This window comes from Zosterops lateralis (assembly GCF_965231275.1).
Source record: "Zosterops lateralis genome assembly, contig: HAP1_HAP1_SCAFFOLD_49, whole genome shotgun sequence".
Taxonomy (NCBI): Eukaryota; Metazoa; Chordata; class Aves; order Passeriformes; family Zosteropidae; genus Zosterops; species Zosterops lateralis.
Genome location: NW_028154614.1, coordinates 572,922 through 594,500, shown reverse-complemented (window position 1 = coordinate 594,500; position 21,579 = coordinate 572,922). Strand labels below are relative to the sequence as shown.

At 51.5% G+C, this 21,579-nt stretch overlaps 1 protein-coding gene across 1 annotated transcript in view; it reads left to right on the top strand.

Moving 5' to 3' along the window:
* The first annotated feature begins 8,772 nt into the window (after positions 1 to 8,772).
* The window catches only part of LOC310923362 (serine/threonine-protein kinase PAK 3-like), a 288,333-nt gene continuing 275,526 nt past the window's right edge, over positions 8,773 to 21,579 (top strand). Inside the window, exons 1-2 of the mRNA XM_083885403.1 lie at positions 8,773 to 8,848; positions 10,885 to 10,948. Of these exons, the coding sequence (XP_083741529.1) occupies positions 10,890 to 10,948 (59 nt within the window). The 5' untranslated portion in view covers positions 8,773 to 8,848; positions 10,885 to 10,889. The remainder of the gene's footprint in view (positions 8,849 to 10,884; positions 10,949 to 21,579) is intronic.

Below are 21,579 nucleotides of genomic sequence, written 5' to 3'. Positions count from 1 at the left end.
GGACAGGAGCCCTCTTTGCTGGGTTAGGAACTGGCTGCATGGCCAGGCCCAGAGAGTGGTGGGGAATGGTGCTGCATCCAGCTGGGGACACTCACCAGGGGTGTTCCTCAGGGGTCTGTGCTGGGGCAAGCTCTGTTCAGTATTTATATTGACGACATGGATGAGGGTATTGAGTCTTTCATTAGTAAATTTGCAGATGACACTAAGCTGGGAACATTTGTTGATCTGTTGGCAGGTGGGAGGGCTCTGCAGAGAGACCTGGAATGGTTGGATGGGTGGGCAGAGTGCAACAAGATGGAGTTTAATGAGTCCAAGTGCCAAGTCCTGCACTTTGGCCACAATAACCCCTGCAGTGCTCTGGGCTGGGGATGGTGTGGCTGGACAGTGCCCAGGCAGAAAGGGACCTGGGGCTTCTGGTCAGCAGCGGCTGAACATGAGCCTGCAGTGTGCCCAGGTGGCCAAGAGGGCCAATGGCACCTGGCCTGGATCAGGAATGGTGTGGCCAGCAGGAGCAGGGAGCTCATTCTTCCCCTGGACTCAGCACTGGTGAGGCCACACCTCGAGTGCTGTGTCCAGTTCTGGCCCCTCAGTTTAGGAAGGACCTTGAGACGCTTGAACGTGTCCAGAGGAGGCAACGAGGCTGGTGAGGGGCTTGGAAAACAAGCCAGAGGAAGAACGACTGAGGGAGCTGGGGGTGTTTAGCCTGGAGAAAAGGAGACTCAGAGGTGACCTTATCACTCTCTATAACTTCCTGAAGGGGGGTTGCAGACAGCTGGGGGTTGGTCTCTTTGTCCAGGCAGCAACTGACAGAAGGACAGGACACAGTCTTCAGCTGTGACAAGGGAAATATGGGTTGGATAGTAGGAAGAAGTTTTTCACAGAAAGAGTGATTAAATACTGGAATAGTCTGCCCGGGGAGGTGGTGGAGTCACCATCCCTGGATGTGTTTAAGAAGAGACTGGATGTGGCACTCGATGCCATGATCCAGTTGAGGTGTCAGGGCTGGGTTGGACTCGATGATCTTGAAGGTCTCTTCCAACCTACACATTCTGTGATTCTGTGATGGGACCCTGACTGGGGTTACTGGGAGCCACCAGAGCCACACAGGAAACCAGCTGTGCACACACTGGGAGGAACTGGGAAAAACTGGGAATGACAGGATGCATACTGGTGACAACTGGGAGGTACTGGCAGGGACTGGGATAAAACTGGGGGCAACTGAACCATGCTGAGGGAACTGGGAGTGCCTGGCAATGACTACAAGGGCAACTGGGATATACTGGGAGTACCTGAGACCATGCAGGTTGTGACTGGGATCACACTGGGAGCCACTGGGAATGTGCTGGTGGGAACTGGGACCAATTGTGAGTGACTGGGGCCCTGCTGGGAGAGACTGGCATCATACTGGGAGTGATGGGGGTTTTCTAGGGGTAACTGGGAGAACTGGGAACACAGCAGACAAAAGAAGGAGGAACTGGGAGCAACTGGGACCCTGCTGGGGGCAAATTGTACCATACTGGGGAATAATTGGGAATGACTTGGCTCATACTGGGAGTGCCAAGGAAACTGGAACCACACGGGGGTGTGTGGTTACTAATAAACCTCCCTCCCCCGCAAAAAAAGCAACCCAACACAAACAAACAAACAAACCCAAAAAAACCCCAAAACAAAACCAAAACCAAAACCAAAACCAACCAAACAAAACCACCTCCCGGGGACCCCCCCATGTCCCCCCGAGGGCCATCTGCGCCTCGCCTTTGGAGCCCTGCCAGCTCCAAACATCCCCCCAAAAACCCCAAGCCCAGGGAGCCCAAACCCGGGATATTTGGGGCGAGCTCCCCCTCCCCGGGCACCTGCGGGATGGGGCCGATGGTCCCGGGGCTGCTGCGGCTTCAGGGAGCGCTGGAGCCGCCCGCTCCCTCCTCTGCTCTTCTTCCTCCCGCTTCCCGCGGCCGCTCCGCCTCTTCCTCCCTCCCTCCTCCTCCTGCCCCGTTCCCGAACCCCTCGCAGCCCGCGGGACGAGCGGGGATGGAGCCGGGAAAGGTCGGAAGGCAGAGAGGGCCCAGGGGGATGCCAGGACTGGCAGTGACTGGGCTGTGCTGGGAGCACCTCATCACCCCCGTCAGGTGACATTTTATAGGAGACCCCCGTTCCAAGCCCCTCTGGGGGATGTTTTGCCCCCCCCGCCCCCCGGGGTGGATTTTTGGGATTCTCTCTGCCATGGCCACTTGAAGAGGCGCCTGTTTTGGGTTCCCAGGAAAACTCCCGTTCAAAGGGCAACACCACTCCCGGTGATTCCGGCAGCGGAGCCCCGGGGGGGGCTGGGGGTCCCAGGGGGGATTTGGGGGTCCCGGGAGGGTTTGGGGGTCCCGGGAGGGTTTGGGGGTCCCAGGTGATGCTGATGATGGTGATGGGGATGGATTCTCCGTTGGACAGGAGGTCACAGCTGGAAACCACCTGCACCCTGTGGAGACCTGGGAAGGAGGAGAGAAGGGACCCATGGAGTCGTGTCCCAGCCCTGTTGGAAAGCAGATAGAAATCTCCCAGGACCCCGTGCACACAGGCTTAGAGGCAGAAAAGAATGCAGGGGCTGCTTTGAAACCCTCAGGGAAACTGAGATCCATAAAGTCACACAGACATGAAGTGAGAATGTGAGTTTTAGTTTTAGGTGAGTAAAGATATGCCTTAAGTGCCTTAAGCAAATAAGAGACCGTATTAATTGATAGAAAAGCCCTAAAGTCCAGTTTAAAGTTCAGCAGCAATACCTTTTACAAAATAAAGTCCTAGATATAATATAAACCTAACAGAGTATTGCTGACATTGTCAGAAAGAATAGACAGGCTGTAGGCACAGGCCTTGTGTAAGAAATGATTCCCATTGTCACACAACTGTGTTAGACCAGGAGAGGTGCAAAAAGACAGGAACAGCATCGTGTTTGTGGCTGGTTGGATGATTTAGGAATAGAATTCATTGTATCGGGGCTGCTGCTGCTGCTTCTGCTTGGGCCATGGGGACACTGTGCTGGAAGGCATTTTGCATGATGGGCCGGACTGTAACAGCCTGACCTTGGTGAGGCTGATCCAGCCATGGCATAAACTACTTTTCCAAGCAGCAGCACCTCTCTTGTTCCTGGGCTGGCCGCTCCAACTTGACAGCTGTCCATCAGCAATGTGCCCGCTGCTCCTGCCTGCTGCCAGTCCTTCCCTGGCAGTGACAGCAGGAGCTGCTCCTGCCGCCGGCAGCTCCTGTGCCTGGAGTCCCTTCCCGTGCTGGCAGCACCAGCTGCCTCTTGCCTTCAGCCAAATGCCTGCCTGCACCTCGGCCTGCCTTTGCCAGCTCTCTTTTCCCAAGCCTTTGACTCCCAGGCTTCTGCCCCAGCCCAGGGACATTTGTTATTCCCATCACCTGCTGCTTTGACACCATGAACCATTCTGGTTTGACCTAAGAGGTGAATCATGGAGATTGTGGTGCTTTCTTGTCCACAATGTCCTGTTAAGACCCAGAACACACTGTTCTTATAGCTGGGATTGTGGCTGTTCCTACACCATTTATTCCACACTGCAGGACTAAAGGAAATCTCTCCTTTTCCTTACTAAGTTGAAGCTACAGCTTAGTGCAAGTGTGTGTTAAAAGAGAATGAATGCCATAATCCTCCTTCTCTTTTTTCAGTCACTAGTGGATAGCTCCCTGAAGGATACAGAAGAACTCAACAATGTTGTGCATACAATGAAGAAGAAAAAGCAACACAAATTCCGTCTGGATGATGAGGTTAGAAAACCTATTTTAATCCGTGTCACTGTTTCTCACCACATCTACTTAAAGTGACAAGAAATTCAGCTGATTTTCTCCAGAGTGAGGGAGTTTTGCAATGAAGCAGCAGCGTGTCATGATGCTAAATAAGAATCTGGCCTTACCTCTAATGGTCACTGCTACAAAGTGTATCAGTGCACAGCAAGGCAGACTGGGTTATCACAGTTATTCCTCCCCTCCCGGCCCCTCCCCTCCCTCAGCCTGAGTCCAAGTGGATGATGTGCTGGGCATGGCTGGAGAATTCCATGGACAAAATCCTCCCCCATCATCACCTCTACATCTGCTCATTGCTCTGGGCAGCCCAAGTGTATATTTATTTTAGTGGAAACACTGAATTGCTTGCAGATCGTGACATCTGCAATACCATTGTACAAATACACAAAAATCAACTTCAGTTTCAAAATGAAACTTATTTTAAATTGCTACAGCTGCATTTCCAGTACAGAAACATACAAATATCAATTAAAGCTTAGAAATCTAGTTTATTGTTACATTTGTGTTATGCAAATAGATACAAATATAAAGTTGTTTAAAAAAATAATTTCTTGCAGTCCTCTACAACCACTCACTACACACAAATATCAATTAAGGTTTAACAATTCAATTCATTACATATTACTACAACTATACAGCCCATATCCAAATACAAAAGTATCAGTATCCCTCTCTAAAGAATCCCAGACCCAGTACTAAAGAAATAGAATTCTAGAACCAGAAAACTCAATACATATTTAAGTATTTGTAAATACATAAACATAAAATATACAGATGTAAATCTGTAATTCATATTTGGTACGACATAAAGCAAAGAATTTTGAAATACACACACAAAAAACCTATCTATAAGTGTACAAATATCAATGTACCAATATAAGAATCCTTACAACCCCATCAACAAAACTCTACAGCCATACATCTGAACAAGTATGTCAGTATGAATACAGATGTCAGCACATCAATATACATGCATCAAGAGAACAATAGACATACATATATACCTGTACAAATACCAGTCTACATCAGGCTATAGAAATAACCATCAACTTGTAACTCTCAGTCCCACTGTGAGCATCTCTAACTCCAAGTCCATCAGCAGGAATTGCAGCTGCCCAAGTCCCCGGGCTCTCCCTGGGTCTCTTCCTCCCGTGCAGAGCAGCTCTCCTGGACAGGGACAGCAGACGGGACCCGTGGGGAGCAAAGGGAACACTGAGTCAGGATGGGGCCGTTTCCCTTGGCAGCAGCTGCCCTTCAGTCAGGGCAGGGCAAATGGCAGCGCCTCCCCAGGAGGGTGAGAAAGAACAAGTTTGTCCAAAGGCCAGGCCCCCCTCAGCCCCAGGCTGCCTGAGCGGCCCTGCGGCCTCACCCGGGCTCTGGGCTGGCAGCAGCAGCTCCCTGGGCACTGCTGGAGCTGGTGGCCTTCAGCTTCTCCCTGCTGCCTCCTGTCAGTGCCCGCCTGTGCTCAAGGTCTGCAGGGCAGCTGTGGCCAAAGTGGAGCCTCTGCAATTGGTTCCAAGGGCTGGCAGAGCTGCAGGCCCGGAGCCCTGTGTGCTCCCTGCTGGCCCCTCCATCCCCTGAGCCCCAGCGTGCCCTGGGCAAAGCCCCGGCCCCCTTCAGTTTCTTCAGCCCCTCACAGTCCTCTCAGCCCACTCCATCCCTTCGGAGCCATCCCGGGGCCTTGGAGCCGCCAGTGCCCTCAGCCTGTGCCACTTCCCTGTGCCCTGAGTGCCCCCGTGGCCCTCTGCTCCCCCAGAGCCCTCAGTGCCCCCAGCAGCTCAAGGGCACCGTCCCTGCAGCGTCAGCGCCTCCTCAGCCCCCTCAGCCCCCTGTGTCTCCCTGTCCTTCAGCAGCTCCTCAGGGGACAGTGCCTGGGGCCACCGGCAGCTCCCAGCGCTCCAGGGACACCCGGGGCTGGAACTGCTGCTCCGCCCGGCCCGGCCGCCAGCTGGGACCCAGCACAGACACAGGGGACACAGGGGGCACAGGGGGAAAAACAAGAGCTGAAAAAGGCAGCCCAGGGGGGACAGAGGGAAAAATGCAGCCTGGCCCTACACAAACATCACTCCATCCACCTGCACCAATTCACAGACCAGCACAGAGCCTTTGCTTTGTGATGTCAGGGCACGGTTGCCACGTGCTCGTGGTGACATCACAAGGTTGCCTTGGAGCACCGGAGGCCTCAGGGGTGTCAGAGCGGCTCTTGAGCTCGTTCGGTGCAGGAGTTCGCTCCTGCGCTCAAGGCTTTTGTCAGCAAGCAAAGGCTCATTGACAAGAGACTTTTTTTTTTCTTGTTTTTCAGCAGTTTGAAAACTTGCGCAGCAGTTCCCACAATGATTGGGCAACTTGCTGCTGCAGTTTTCGCTGCTTATAAAATAGGTTATTCAACCTATTTCCTGAGTAACCTGACAGGTAAGTAGAGGTTTTCCCTGGGTGTCACCTAACCTGGCTTTTGTGAAACAGAAAGACCATTTGGATGCCACTTGGGTAAAGCTCCTCCTGCCAACACGTTCAGCTCAAAAAGGGGTGTCTGTGGCCAGGGCTGTGGGGCAGCATTTGCAAGGGAACCTGCAGGGGTTGTGTTCCCTCCATGGGACAGTCTGTGGCAGCAGAGTCTGTAATTTCCTCCCTTTGCTGGGTCAAGCAGCACAACTTGGAAAATGTGGACTGGGACACCTTCTAAAAATGCTCCGGTTGTTTCCAGTTTCCTCAAAGAATCTGGTTCATTTTCCCTTGCCCACTGCAGGTCACCTGAGCCGGGTATTCAGAGGGGCCGATCCAGAGGTGAGTGAGAAAGGAACATTTGATGTTGCTGGTGTTTAAGAATTGTGCAGCAAGCTGTGAGCTTGGCCTGGGGCAGTAGAGAGTAGAGGGCCAGCTGAGTAGGCTGCAAGAAAATCCATTTCCATGTCTGCAGCAGCAAGTGCAAAGGCATCACTGACTATTTCCTAACTGTGCATTGCAGAGCTTTAAATGAACTAAAAGCCCAGTTTTGCAGAGAGAATGTTGCCTGCCCAGAGTAGCCAGGGGGGATTATCTAATTCAGAGCAATTTGCAGTCCACTTGAATCAGCCCATTTGAATTTAGTCTGAGCAACTTAGAATCCCATTGCTATCAAAGAAATTTGTGCTTAGTAGAGCTGGCTCTAGAGCTGAACAGAAGGAAGGTTATAAATGAGAGGTAATGCCTGTGTCTCACTCTCCTGTCTGTCCACAGAGCACAGAACCAAGAGATTCTCCTCTGGCTCCCTGTGCTCCTGGAGAAGAGGCCAGAGAGGAGGCAAATGACCACCAGGCTCCAGCTGTGGTCACACCACAACCACAGCTTTTCCAGACAGTAAGTGCCAGTTCTGGAGGGTGCTGTCTTTAGTGCAAGGCAGAGCTGCAAGTTTCTGAGCAGCCAGCTCTTGCTGTTGGTGGCTGAGGATGCTGAGTGCTGGAGTCCTGCCAGGAGCCAGCCATTCCCCTCAGCCAGTGACCCCTGGAAAATGGGCTTTGAGCTGTCCTGTTTAGGCCCCAGCTTGCTGGGATTCTGCTAGGGGCAGCATCTCACAGTCATTTGCTCTTCATTTGTGTCTACAGAACATGGAGGCAGAGGCACAAGCTGAGCTGTCCCTATTTCCAAGAGACATCATGAGAGTGAAGAAGAGGAACACCAAAGAGATGAGAAGAATTCAATATCACTGGAATATCTATCATCTCAGGCACAATCTCCAAAACCAGGTGAGTGGAGGAGTGGCAGCCACTCCACTCATGAAAGTGCCTCTTCCTTATTCTCCACAGAACGTTGGTGAGGAGCTGCAGGCAGAGCTGCCGGAAAGCCAGGCGAGGATCAGGACAACGGATGAGAGGCTGGAGGAAGAATTTAAGATTCCAGGAGAAAGAGAAGAGAGGATTCATCTTCCTGAGGAGCAAGAGGCTCTAGAAGAACCAGTGAGTGAAAGAGCCATAGCCACTGCAGTCACCAACCTGGTGCTTTCTGCCCTTCTTGCTTTTCCCCAGCAGAGCAGCAGGGGCTGGGGTGATGCCTCTGAGTGCCCTCCTGCTCCAGTGTCTGTCACAGCCACTCTGAAGGACACTCCCTGATGGGCTGAATCTCAGCTGCTGCCCTGGACAGGGGACTAGTGCTTTGGCCTTTTGGCCAGCAGTCATGGGAAGGCATTCCTGCTGGCCTGTTCCTGCTCTCCTTGTTTCTTGAGGGGTTCTTGCAGGTGAAGACGGTGACCCAGCTGGATCTTGAAAGAAGCTGTCTGTATCCCTTGTGAATCTGGTCTCTCCCTTTCCTCACAGTCCATGACTCTTGGCTGACAGGGACAAGCTGCACTCTCTGACTGCTTTGTTCTCTTTGACTCCAGGTGGGAGTGTTGACATCTCGCCTGGCAGCCTGCAGAGATTTCCATCAAGGGACTGGCAGCGAGGAGCCCCGAGATTCCTGCGAGGACCAGAAACTGTCCCAGGCAGAAGCGCTGCCGGTTGGGCACGTTCTGAATGTGGTGAAACGAAAGAGGACTCCATGGGAGGAGGTAGAACATCTGAACAAAGAGCTGCAAGTGTGTCTGCAGCCCTTGGAGAAGGAAAAGAGTTCTTTCAGAGGAATGGAATGGTCATTTTGGCAGTCATCCTTCAGAAAATCCATGCAAATGGATTTTGGAGGAAGTGGAAAATGAATCTGGCTATGAACTTGAGTAAAACCAGCCTTTGGGATTGTCCCATCCAGTTAGAGAAGTGAACATCAGAAAAAACCCATGGCAGAGCCCTGCATGTGGCTGACAGCACCTCCCTAAGGGCTTGCATTTGAAATGGGATCTGGGGCTAATCTCTGCCAGCCACTTTTCTGACACAAACTCCTTTGTTGTCTCAGATCTCCAGAGGCTCTTCCATTGAACCTGCAGCAGCAGCAGCAGCAGCAGCAGCAGCAGTGTCACCTAAAGGAGCCTTTGCTGCCCCAGCTCAGAAGTGGAGCCCGGGCAGTTGGTTCCTCTCCAGCAGTGACACAGCTGCTGCTCAGCAACAGGAGGTGGAGGATGACTCCCTGGAGCTCCTGAGTATGTCTGGTGTCTTTCTTCTCTGAGGGACAGTGCACTGTGTGCACGTGTCAGCACAGCTGGACCACATGATCCTCCTCACTGTGGTGTCCCAGGGGCATTTAGGGCTCCCCACAGGAAATGCTGTGCTCCAAGGCAGCAAGAGAGTGCTCTGGGTGTTGCTGCTGCCTCTGAGGGCAGCTTGGACGTGCTGGGCTTTGCCTGAGCTTCCCTGTCTGTGGGGCAGAAGCAGGGCTTGTTCTTGCATCAGCAGAAGGCTGTGACCTAGGAAATGATCTGGGCAAGTACTGTGTGCTAGTGGCCAAACTAGATAGAATGGTTAGCTTCCTAAATTCTCCTTAGACTCCTGACTTCTCACCCATCACCAGGGCAAAAAACTTCAGCGAATTTCTTTAGTTTTGGCATTTTGTTTCTTGCTTGTGGTTTTTGTTTTAGTTTGGGTACAGTTTTTTCTGGATTTTTTTGAGTAGAGTTTTTTTCTCTGTCCTGAAGGAGATGTTCTGCCACATGTCTCTTACTGGTGTAATTTTTATGACTGTTCTTATTACCACTACTATATCTACACGTTTGGGTTTTTGTTGTTGTAGTTTTTTGGGGGTTCTTTGTTTTTTAATAATATTATATTTTTGTCAGTGAGAACTCATTTGAAAGAACATCAGGTGACACACAAAGAGAGAGACAGAGGTGTTCTTTTTGTGCCCACAATGAAAAGACAGATAATTTTATCACAATCTGTATTTAATATCCTAGTTTTGTTCTTAGAAAGATGTGGCCAAGAAACACATCCCTGGGGCTTGATCAGATCAAAGTGCACTGTAGGCATTTCTCAGGAGCAAGCCTCCAGCCCCTCTGCTGTATATTCCTCAGATCCATGGCACTTTTCCATCCCTGATTACCAGTCATTCCCATGACTGTTAGAATGCTGCCCATTGACCCAAGCCCTGCTCAGATCAGTCTCGAGGAACACACATCAAGCCCTCTGTGATTCTGCAGCACAAGTCATTGAATCTGCTTCTTGCCCAGAAGAGCTGCCAGTGCTGTGCTCTCAGATAAGACCTGGAGGGGCTGAGAACAGAGCCCAGGTGACTCTGTGTCTCCCATCAGCTGTTGGCACAAAAATGGCCTTGATGTGCACCTGGGTGTGTCTGAGCTCAGAGCCAACCCTGCTGTGTCCTGAATGGGGTCCCCGGCTTGGAAGGGGCTGGGTGTGGCCGTGCCTTGTTGCCATGGCTTGTCAGGGCTGGTGCTGGGGCTTTGGCAGCTTTGTTGTGGTGGCTGCCCTGGCCCTGAGGGCCGGTGTGAGTGCAGAGGCTGGAGCCTTGCTGAGCTGGGAGAGTCCCGCTGCCGCCCGGCCGCTGCAGCGCGGAGCTGCCCCGAGGCAGCAGCCCCTGCTCTGGGCCGGCTCCTGCATGGCCTGGGCTGGGCTCAGCCAGGGGCAGCATCTCCTCTGGGCAGCTGTCCGTGTCCCGCCGGCCCCTGAGGAGGGAGCACTGCTGTCCTTGCTGCCCTTGCCCGCTGCGGGAAGATGGGCACGTGTGCGGGGCTGAGAGGGCCAGTGCAATGGCAGGGACTGATCCCTGCTCTCAGGGGGAGGAGGAGCACTGTGCTTCTCCACCTGGCCCACGGCCAAGGGCATCTTCCAGCTCAGCCTGCTCATCACGGCTCAGGCTCCTGCTGCTGCTGGAGGCCCCCTTGGCATTGCTTACAGCATCAGCTGCTTTGCTTTACAAAGGGAAAGGCATTCTCTTGGCCAACTGCTGCAAGTGGAGAAGGTGCCCTCCTCTCTTGGGAATGCATCTCCCTCTGCTTTGTTTTCTGTCAAGAGATCTCTTCAAAGGCCTGTGGAAAATCAGGCTCTGTGCTGGCCTGCTTCTACAGCAGAGCTGCCTGTCTTGTTGTGCTTGTTGGTGTTCCCCAGCTGAGCACAAAGGACTCAGAAGGCCAGACTGTACAGCCCCAGTGGGGCTGCCTTTTGTATCTCTTGTATGGTGGGATCTCTGCTTTCAAGTGAGCATCTTGCATTTTGTTTCCTTCAGGGAAAATGGTGAATGTGGAAAATCCCCGCAGGAAATACATTGAACTGGAAAATGTTGGCAGAGGGTGAGTCCAACCACAGTTTCTTCTCCACAGTCATGGGGCAGGTGATTTGCTGCTGGAATATCTACCAAGTGTGAAGTCAGGCACGCTGCAAACATCTTCAGACACTGGGTTAGTCTTCCCCATGTCTCAGTACCAGCCAGAATTTGTAAGTGTGCTCAGGAGGCATTGTCAAAGACACTTGTATTTCATTGCCAGAAACAGCAACCTACCCCCAACCACAGCAGTGAGATAACAGTTCTCAGGAACATTTCTTGCCAAGTGTTTGCTGAAGGAAATAGTCTGTGCTCAGGAGAAAAAATGCCCAGTTTAGAAACTGAAACTCGAGATCAAAGAATCACCTGGCCTTTTGAGCTGAGGCAATAAAGCCCAGTGCTTCAGGAACAGGTCCAGTGCCCATGCACTGGAGAGGAAAATGCATCATCTGCCTTCTGGCAGACACTTCCTGCCTGCTGCAGGTTTGAGGCATTTCCAGCAGACATCTCCTGTCTGGGCTGGCTTTCACTCCAAGATCTAAATGGCTTCTCCTTTCTTTGCTGCTCTTTTGTTTCTAGGGGTTTTGGAGATGTTTGCAGAGCAGTCGACACTGCCACAGGAGGAGAGGTAAATGTCAACAGCCCCTGCAGATCCTGCTGCTCTCCAGGGCTTTCCTCTCTTGTGTCAGCTGGGGCTGGAGTTGTGGCTAGAGCTGTGCTGCAAAGGCACAAGAAGCACAGACTGGTGCCAGCCTGCCAAGTGCATTTGGGACAGTCTTTGTCCTGCTCAGCTGCCAGGAGGAAGGCAAGGAGGGCAGCGGTTCCTTTCAGAGACGGACGCTCTCCCTGGCTCTCAATTGCTCCAACAAAGTGGTGCTGCCTTAGAGCATCTCACTGCTCTCTGGGCCAACAGCTTCAGAGTGCTGAATTCTCGTTTCTGGCTGCCAGCAAATACATCTGAATGTTCCTGGCAGTTCCTCAGCCACCTGCAGTGCTGCACGTGGGAACTGCACGTAGGGAGAGATCTGCAAGGCCTCCCTAAAAGCCCCAAGCCCTGCCTGTAGCCCAAGATGTATCCACAGAGTACCAAGGCACGCTTTACTTCTTCTGAAGTGCAGACAGAGAAACAGAAAGTGTGCTCAGAGCTTTGGGGGTGATAGTTGAGACATGATTGCTAACAAGTGGACAAGGCAAAATGTCAGTGGCCACGTGTCCTGTAAGTGGCCCCCAAAGGAGCAGAGAAATGAGCTGTTGGAATGTCAGTTCCTAATGACTCCTTTGTCTAATCCCAAGGCACTTTGGCAAGGCTCACCCGTGTCATTGCTAAATCACTCATCCCATGTGTGTTGTGGTCTCGTGCCACCAACTTCTAAAGTTGCTGATTTTCAATGTCATTCTAGGTGGCCATCAAGAAAATCAACCTTCAAGGACTCATGATTGAAGACATTCTAACAGAAATCAGAGTCCTGAAGATGAATACGAATCCTTATATTGTAAATTATTTAGACAGGTGAGTGATCATGGTTTCATCCCATGAGGGTTTGTTTCCATACTAAAAGCATGCAAGGTTAAAAACCCACTTTGGACACGGGCAGAAAAGAAAGCTGGTAATTACTGGGTAATTATTATTTCTCTACTCATCTCCAATGGATGGGAAGAGAGTGTATTTTGTCTGCATGACTCTTCCCTGGCTTTCAAATACATAGTTGAAAAACTGTTCAAAAACCCGCATCAACCCTGCCATACTAAGTCAATACCCTGTAAGCTCACTGGCTCCATGTTGTCTCAGGATTGATTTTTAAGGTTTCTTTAATGTTGATGAAGCATCCTAGAGAGGATTTCCCTTGGATTGTTGCCCCTCTTTTCCATGGCTGCCCATTCCAGGAACACTAGGTGCTTATTTCCAGAAATACCCCGTGTGACAGGTTTTTCATCTTGGCTGTTAATAAACTGCACTTTTTGCCTGCTGGCCATCTAAAACATCTCCTTTTTCACGGATGTGCTGTTCTCCTTGAGACTGCACAGACTGCAAACAATGCCCAGCCTGGAGGGAATGTCTATTCCTTTCATTCTGTCCTTGTCACAAAGGGATCCAGAAACAAGAATCAAGCCAAGAAACCAACGTTTGCATAGTCATCTGCATGGCTTTGTTCCCTTCTTTCAGCTACCTTGTGCATGAAGAACTCTGGCTGGTGATGGAGTTCATGGATGGAGGCACTCTGTTCGACGCTGTCAAGGTGTTTGAGATGACAGAAGATGAGATAGAGATTGTCAGTCGGGAGGTCAGTCAGGGATCCCAGCTGTGCTTCCCAGGGCTGGGGCAGGACTGTCTGGGAAAGGGGCTCAGAACAGGAGCCATTCCATGGGCCAGGCTTTGTTTCTGTGTCACTGGAATGCTCTGGGCAAGCAAGAGCATCCCACGTGAACTGCCTGCCAGTGCCCCTGCACTTACTGCACTCTGTTCTTGTCCTCTTCTCTCCTGCTCTTGCATTCTCACTCTGGCTCTTGTATTTCCTCTTCTCCATCTTACCTCTCTAAACTTTGGCCTGCACTGCATTCCTTGCCTGTAAAAGCAAAGGTGGTGGTGGCAGCATTTGAAAGGAACAGCAAAGAAAAAAGAGAGACTCATTTCTCTCAGTGCTCAGCTGAAAAGGTTGGCAGTGCAGCCAAAATGCTCTTGACTTGTGAGCACCTCCACTGCAGCAGCATCATCCTGGCTGGTTTGCAGGGCAGAGTCTACACCAGCAGTTGCTGTTGCTCTTTGACAAGCTGACATGCCTTTCTTTAGAAGGGTGCTGCTCTGCTGGTGTTGGAGCAGCAAGCTCTTCCTCTCAATGGCACTGTGTTCTGCCATTCCTCCCCATTCCCCTGGAGAGGGGACCTTGGAGAGCTGTTTCCTTTCTTGTGTGATGAAATCCCATGCCTGATTTTTGCCCTCCTGTTGCTGGTTTCTCTCTCAGTGCCTCCAACGACTGAATTACCTCCACTCCCACCACGTGATGCACCGAGACTTGAAGAGCCCCAACATCCTCCTCAGAACCGATGGCTCTGTCAAGCTGGGTCAGTATATTCTTGGTCAGGTGCAGCATTCCAGGGATAGGGGGGGTGTGGGGCTGCTTTGGAGTGACTGCCAGCTCCCCAAAAATGGTGCTGGTGGCAGTGCAGGGAGCCCTGCTGTGAGCTGACCACACGGTTGCAACGTGCACAGAGCTATGGCAGGGAACAAGCAGTCCAGAGTGGCATTGCTCTGTGTGTGTCCCTTCCAGAGAGAGGGAGCTACAAGTCTAAAGCTTCAGGGCAACAAAAGCCACTGCTGGAGGCAGTGTAAAAAATGTGGGGATTTTGGAAGTAGCCAATGCCATATTTCCTTGGCTAAAGTCCTGAGGAAACAGAGCAGGGACTGTTGCAGGAGATTCAATGGCACATTCTCCAACTTCTACTGGGCAATTCTTTTGCTTGCTTTCCTAATTGCACAGGATTCAAATCAAAACAGTCTTTTGCTTTCTCCCCAGCTGATTTTGGCGTGTCTGCTTTACTCACCCCTGAGCAGAGTAGACGGAGCTCAGAGGTCGGCAGTTACTGGTGGAGAGCACCTGAGCTGGTGAAAGGTCACCCATATGGCCCCAAAATTGACATCTGGGCATTTGGGATCATGGCCATTGAAATGGTGGAAGGAGAACCTCCCTACTCTAATGAAACTCCTCGCTCGGTAAGGTGTAAATACTCTCTGATCCCGCTGCCTTTCTCCCCCAGCCCACCTTCTGTGTGCCATTGGACAAAATCCCATTGCCATCTGCTGGAACTACTTCCACCACGGTCCCTTTCTGAAAATGTCCCTGCAGCACATCAGCATCTGCTGGAGTTTTGGTTGCATCACTGGGGGAGCTCAAGCCTTACCCCAGGCAAACAATCTCCCTTCTCAGGCAACATTTGGCTTTGGCTTAGAAGTTGTTCCAGCTCTTTTGGCCACATAGATGGCCCCACTAACAGGAAACAACCATCTTAGAGCTGCTGTTCTCTTTCCTGAAATGAAGGGAAGAAACCTAAAACCAACCAAGTTTCTGAAAGAGTGGTTTGGAGACAAAGAACCAAGCAAAAAGCTTGATGAATTTTGTTTGATGGCAGCTGTGCTTTAGGGACCAACAAGCACTGCAGAGATGCTTTGCATGTAATAATCCTTGGAAATAGTAGAGTGAGTTAGTAGAGCAAAGTCTCTCTTCCAAATAGCCTGTCAAGCTGGTCAGGTGAATCCTCAGAGAAGCAAAGGGGCTTTTGCTGATGTAGTTTCCACTAACAAGGTCAGTCAATGAAATCAGCTGCCAAGGCAAGATCTGCTGCGTGTTGGAAAAGCTGTGGCTGCATCGGGCTTTGGGTTTTTGCTGGTCCAGGAAAGTCCTCTCTGCCTCTGTGCCACGGCAGAAACTGCCACTGCAGAGTGCAGCTTGAACAATGGGATGTGGGAGAGCAGTTCCAGAGGTGAAAGAAGCAGCTGAGAGACTGGTGTTTCCTTTTTCTCCAGGCTCAGCTCCTGATAGCCACCAAAGGGACCCCAGAGCTGCAGCAGCCCAAGCTCCTCTCCCCTTTGCTGCGGGACTTCCTGAGCTGCTGCCTGCAGACAGACGAGGCGCGGCGCTGGTCTGCCCAGGAGCTGCTGCAGGTAAAATGCCAAGGGGCTGCAGGGAAACAGTGTCCCAGGGATGGGCTCCTCCTCCACTCAAGTGCAAGGCATCAGATGAGCCCCCTCCTCCTCACCTCCACTCTTGGTGCTGTTCAAATGCAAACAGCCAGGAGTCCCAGACTGGGCTGGGCTGGCAGGGACCTGGAAAGCTCATCTGGTCCAAGTGTCCTGCAGTGAGCAGGGGCATCTTGAAAGAGATCAGGATGCTCAGACCTGAAATCTTTCCAGGGCTGGGGCACTTAGCAGCTCTTGCAGCAAACTCTGCCACTGCTGCCTCACTGTTGGTTCTTAGTCCTACTCTGACTCAATCCCTTTTCCATTTAAAAAACATTCCCCTGCTTTTGTGGCTCTAACCTTGGAAAGTATTGGCTTATTGTTGGGTTTTGTTTCCTTTGTGCAGCATCCATTTGTAACTCTCACCAAGCCGACCTCCAGCCTGGTGCCACTGATCATGACGGTGAAGGAGTGGAAGGACAGGAGAAGAAGGATGAGACAGCAACATTAGAACAGATTGGCCCATCACCAGTCCAGAGAAAAAATTTAGACTAGGGTTCTAGTTAGGATTCTAGTTAAGATTGTTCCGTAGTATTGTAGCGTAAGATAGAAGCCTATGATATTAGCATTGATTGTAAACAAATAAAGTTTGTGAAATCTCAACTCCTTTCAAAGATTGCCCTCCTTCTGAGCCTTTCAGAAAGCTCAACATTTCCTTCCGAACTTAAGAGGTGGAAAATGATATTGAGGGCTTCTTAGGTATGGTTGGAAAGTAGGGAAGGCTCTTCTTCAGTCATCCTCTCCAGACCACAGGGCCTTTGGAATGTGGCCCACTGGCTGGGTTTTACCCAGCTGTGGCACTTGTGTTTGAGGCAGAAAGGGCAGTGGCATTTGCAGGCAGAACCAAAGGACGAGTGGGGCAGCCCAAACACCCTGTGCATCTGCAGGCCTTGAGGTCTGAATGGAGAGCATTTGAGTTCCTGCCACTTGGATTTGTATCCCTAAGTGCAGTCTCTGTGTCCGGAGGAGAGTTTTGCCCCAGTGAGAAAGCAGCAAGGTCAGGGAGGCTGCTGGGAAAGGCGCAGAGCTGGTGCAGAGCTGTCAGCGGGCGCCAGGTGAGAGCAGGCCCCGCCTTGGCCAGGCTGGAGCCCCAGCAGAGCCCTGGCAGAGCCCGGAGCAGCCTGAGCCTGGGCAGGGGCAGGCTGGAAGGAGGCCCTTGGAGCTGCAAGAGGCAGCAGCCCGGCCCTGGGGGCCTCTTGGTGGCCGTGGGCGAATGCTGCGCTCTCAGAGCCCAGCTGGCAGCCGGCTGCTCCCGAGGGGAAGCGCAGCCGTGCCGGGCACAGCCCAGACTGGTGGCATTGGCCGCCCGCAGTCTGCACAGGAGGAGAGAAAGGCACAGCACAGCCCAGGGCTGCAGGCCTGCCTGAGGATTCCTACTCTTGTGCCGGCTGCCCTGGCACTCCTGGCAAAGGTGAGCAGTGTGTGCAGCACTCTGGGCACAGCGAGGGAGCCGGGCTGCTCCGCAGGCTCCAGCACAGGGCAGCGTCCTTCAGGCACGGCGCTTCTGCCTCCCGGGGGAACCGAGGCCAGCGGGAGGCAGGGACAGCTTGGCAGGTCACATCTGCAGCACAAAAGGGCCTCACACAGCTCTGCCAGGAAGCGCCTGCACTCCTGGAGCTCTGCACTCCAGGGCCAGAGCAAAGGGCTGAAATGCAGAGTGCTCTGCAGAAATATTCAGGGGCACCAGCCCAGCCTGCTTTGTGCTCTCTGGCACACAGCAAGCGCTGTGCAACACAGCCCTGAGCTGCTGGGAGAGAGGTGTTAGAAAGGAGCCAAGTCTTGGATGAAATTAAATGGGGACAAAGTCATCCAAGCAAAAGAGAACTGTTTCTTAGTCAGGATTCACCTGAGCTGGGTGTGTATCTCGCTCTCCCAAGAGCCAAACACACACACAACACACACTCACACAGAATGCTGCTTTTTATTGTCTTGCCCAGCCCAGGGTGAACCGTGTCCCCTTTCCCTTTGGCTGGGTACTAGGGAACTTATATTCTCTCCCCTCTGCCTCCTTTTTTGTCCCCTCCCCTCTTATCCTACTTCCCTTTTGGTCTGGTCTTCAACCTGGCCCCTCTCCCAGCTCACAGCAACACCCAGCAAATTAACTAGAACAAATACAAACCCTAAATAACAACACGTACCACAAAATCCTTCTTTCTTTTTTCTAGTAATTTTTTGGCTGCAGCAAAATATTACCTCTTATCTCACTGAGGGAATCAGGGATGAGCCTGTGCCTTGTGCTTGAGCAGTGAACTGATTTGGAAGGGAGCAGAAGAGTTTCAGGAGGCAATTGGTCTTTTCTTTTTGAATTGCTGAAGAAAAGACACAAGGTGGCTTCAGAAAGCAAAAACACTTTCATGGTAAATTGAGGAAATCCTTGTGAGCAATTCCCAGAGAAGGAAGGTGTTGAGAAAATGTTGAACTGTAACAAATCATGAATTCCCTTTGCATTAACAGACAGTGTTGAGCCCTCTATTCCCCCAGCACAGTGACTGATGTGTGCAAGTGGCTACCTTAGCCTTGAGAATAGAGTAGTCCTCCTAAGAAGGAAGCTGGAATGCATTCAAGGGAAGTAAAGTGGTTGTAGGAGGCTCTTGAGCATCAGAGGAGAATTGGAGGAATGGGATGTTCCCCAAATGACCACCAGAGACCCTGAAGAGAGCCCTACTCTCCTGTCAGTAACTTCGGAGTAGTGATTTAAATATGTCAACTAATTTGAGGGAATGTTTAGCCTGTGAGTTTCAGCAAAGTAATGAGCAGGTCTTCTTTCCATGGTCACAAATTAGTAGGTGAGATTTCTGAGTGAGCACCTGTGTTAGAAAAGTGATTCTTCATGCACCCAGCACTGAAATAAAGTCATGCCTCCTTTCTCCCCCTGGCCTTGGCCTCACCTGGGACACAGAAGCGTCTGGAAATCAGCACCACCTGGCACCTTCCCAGCTTGGAGCAGCTCCTGCTGCTGGGCACATCCTGCCACTTCTACTGCTTCCAAACAGGAATCAAGGCACAGGTGGAGACGGACATACAGAGAAGCCCTGGGCTTGTGCAATCAATGGGCAAATGCATAGGAGAATGTGTTAGGAATTATTTCAGCTCTTATGCCAATACTGCCTTCTCTCCTTTTCTTTCTTCACATTTCCTGCTCTTTTCCCTCTCACATTTCCACCCCTTCCCCCTCTCGAGTCTCACAGTTTTCCTCTCATGTTTGCCTGCCAAATTTTACTCATTTTCCCCACCCTTTTCAGCTCCCCTTCCTCACACTTTACCTCTCACATTTCCCCACCTTCCCACTGTTTCCTGCTTTTGTTTCTTTCCTCATGTTTCTCACAATTTTTCCCTCACTTATCCTTCCCTTTTCTCCCCTCACGTTTCTCTCCTTTTCTCAGTCATTTTGCTCCAAGTTTTCTCCTCGCGTTTCTCACTTTTGTCCTCATGATTCTAAATTTTTCCTCTGACATCTCTCACACTTTCCCCCTCACTTTTATCATTCTTTCCCCCTCATGTTCTTTATACTTTTCCTCTTGCATTTGTGGCCTTTTTTCACTCCTGTTTGCTGAAACTTTTCCCATCAGATTTCCCACCCTTTTCCCCCCCTCTTGTTTTCTGCCTTTCTCTGCCCTCTGGTTTCTCACTCTTTTCCCCTCAGGATTCTCACAATGTTCCCCTCACATTTCCTGCCTGTTTCTCTCTCTTTGCCAGTAAAGTTTCTCACTCTCTTCCCCTCACATTTCCCTCCATTTTTTCCCTGTTGCTTCTCACCCTTTTCCAGTCACGTTTCTTAGAATTTTCCCACCGTATTTCCTGCCTTTTCCTCCTCTCACCTTCCCCTCCTATTTTCACTCACATTTCTCACCATTTTCCTCTCAGTTCTCTCACCCTTTCCCACTCAAGTTTCCTACCCTTTTCTTCCCTCACACTTCTCTACTTTTCCCACTCCCATTTCTCACACTTGTCACCTCACAATTTTGCCTTTTTTCCCCCTCACGTTTCTTAACCCACTGGTTCCTGTCAGTGACTGCTCCTCTTCAGTAGTGGATGGGCTTCTCTTGTTTTTCCCCTGCAATCCCCTACTCCAAAGAACGGGTGCCAGAGCAGCGCTCCAAGGAGCCCCTGCCTGTGCGTCTGCTGAACAGAATGGCCGTGCTCAGCTTGGAGAGTCTCATGGAGAACAACCTAAAGTGCACTGGGCTTCCTGCTGCAGTTTTGGTTTGTATTTCAGTTCTCTGTAGTCTTCATGGTGTTCTAAAGAAATAGGTCCCCTGAGGGATACACATTGCGGGTGAGCAGCCATTGCACCATCCGCCTCCAGCAGATCCATCTCCGTTTTCATCCCCTCACAGTCACTGTGACTCCTGCCTGGACCAAACCACTTGTGATGCTTCTTGATGCTAAACAGAGTCCATCTGCACAGGAAATGCTTTTGGCCCTCTTTTGAAGAAACAATAAAAGCCTTTATTTTAAAATGTTCAGTGCCTGCAGTTTTTTCCTATTTTCACCAATTTGAATTGCCTTGACATCAAAATACTGCCAGCTGACATTCCAAACTGGCTGGTCTATGTTTGTGTGCACAGAGCAAATGTGCCACATCGTGCCCATTTCCCGGGTGTCTGTTAATGTCCTGTTCAACAAAGGGCTGAAGGGAAGGACTCTCGCTGCCCCGCGTGGCTCCCGGGCTGGAGCTGGGCTGGCAGGGGCCGCAGACCGTGCTGGGAGGCCCCGCCTCAGCCCCATCCGCCATCTTGTGTGTGTCTGCCTCAGCCCCATCCGCCATCTTGTGTGTGTCTGCCTCAGCCCCATCCGCCATCTTGTGTATGGCTACCTCAGCTCTGGCCGCCATCTTGTATGTGTCTGCCTCAGCCCCATCCGCCATCTTGTGTGTGTCTGCCTCAGGCTCATCCGCCATCTTGTGTGTGTCTGCCTCAGCCCCATCCACCATTTTGTGTGTGTCTGCCTCAGGCTCATTTGCCATCTTGTGTGTGTCTGCCTCGGCGACTTCCGCCATCTTGTGTGTGGCTGCCTCAGCCCCATCCGCCATCTTGTGTGTGGCTCCCTCCGCCCCATCCGCCATCTTGTGCATCAACCCAGTGCAGCTCTGAAGTGAATGTGTTGCTGTTTTGTCAGCAGTCAGGGTCAGCACCAAAAACACCAACACCTGCAGGACAGTCTACAGGAAATGGCCTAGGCTGGGCTCAAAGCAGCCTGTCCTGACTTGTCACTGTCCCTTAGCCATTGACAGGTTCCCATGTCCAGCCATAGCAAATGTCCAACAGCAGCTCCATCAGCCTCTTCCTCCTGCTGGCATTGGCAGACACGCGGCACAATTCCCTCTGGGACATCAGGACCATCTCCTACACTGCATGTGCTGCTCAAGTATTTTTTTTGTTTGTTTGTTTTATTCACTATAACAGAGTATTTCCTGCTGACCATCATGTGCTACGACCGCTACGTGTCCATCTGCAAACCCCTGCACTACGGGACCCTCCTGGGCAGCAGAGCTTGTGCCCACATGGCAGCAGCTGCCTGGGCCAGTGCCTTTCTCAATGCTCTCCTGCACACAGCCAATACATTTTCCCTGCCCCTGTGCCATGGCAATGCCCTGGGCCAGTTCTTCTGGGAAATCCCCCAGATCCTCAAGCGCTTCCTGCTCACTCTCCAATTTCAGGGAACCTGGACTTCTTGCTGTTAGTGTCTGTTTGGTATTTGGTTGTTTTGTGTTCATTGTTTTCTCCTATGTGCAGATCTTCAGGGCTCCTGTACTAGATTATTGTGCTGTCTTTTACTGAGCTCCCTGCTAAAGGTTCTGTTGATCAGTGAAGAGGATTTCACAGTGAGGGGCAACAGTGCAGCCTGTTCAGTGGCCCAGCAGCCTCTGGGGGAAAATCCTTTTCCTGAGATCCAAGCCAAAGCTGCCCCGAGTCAGCTCCAGCCGT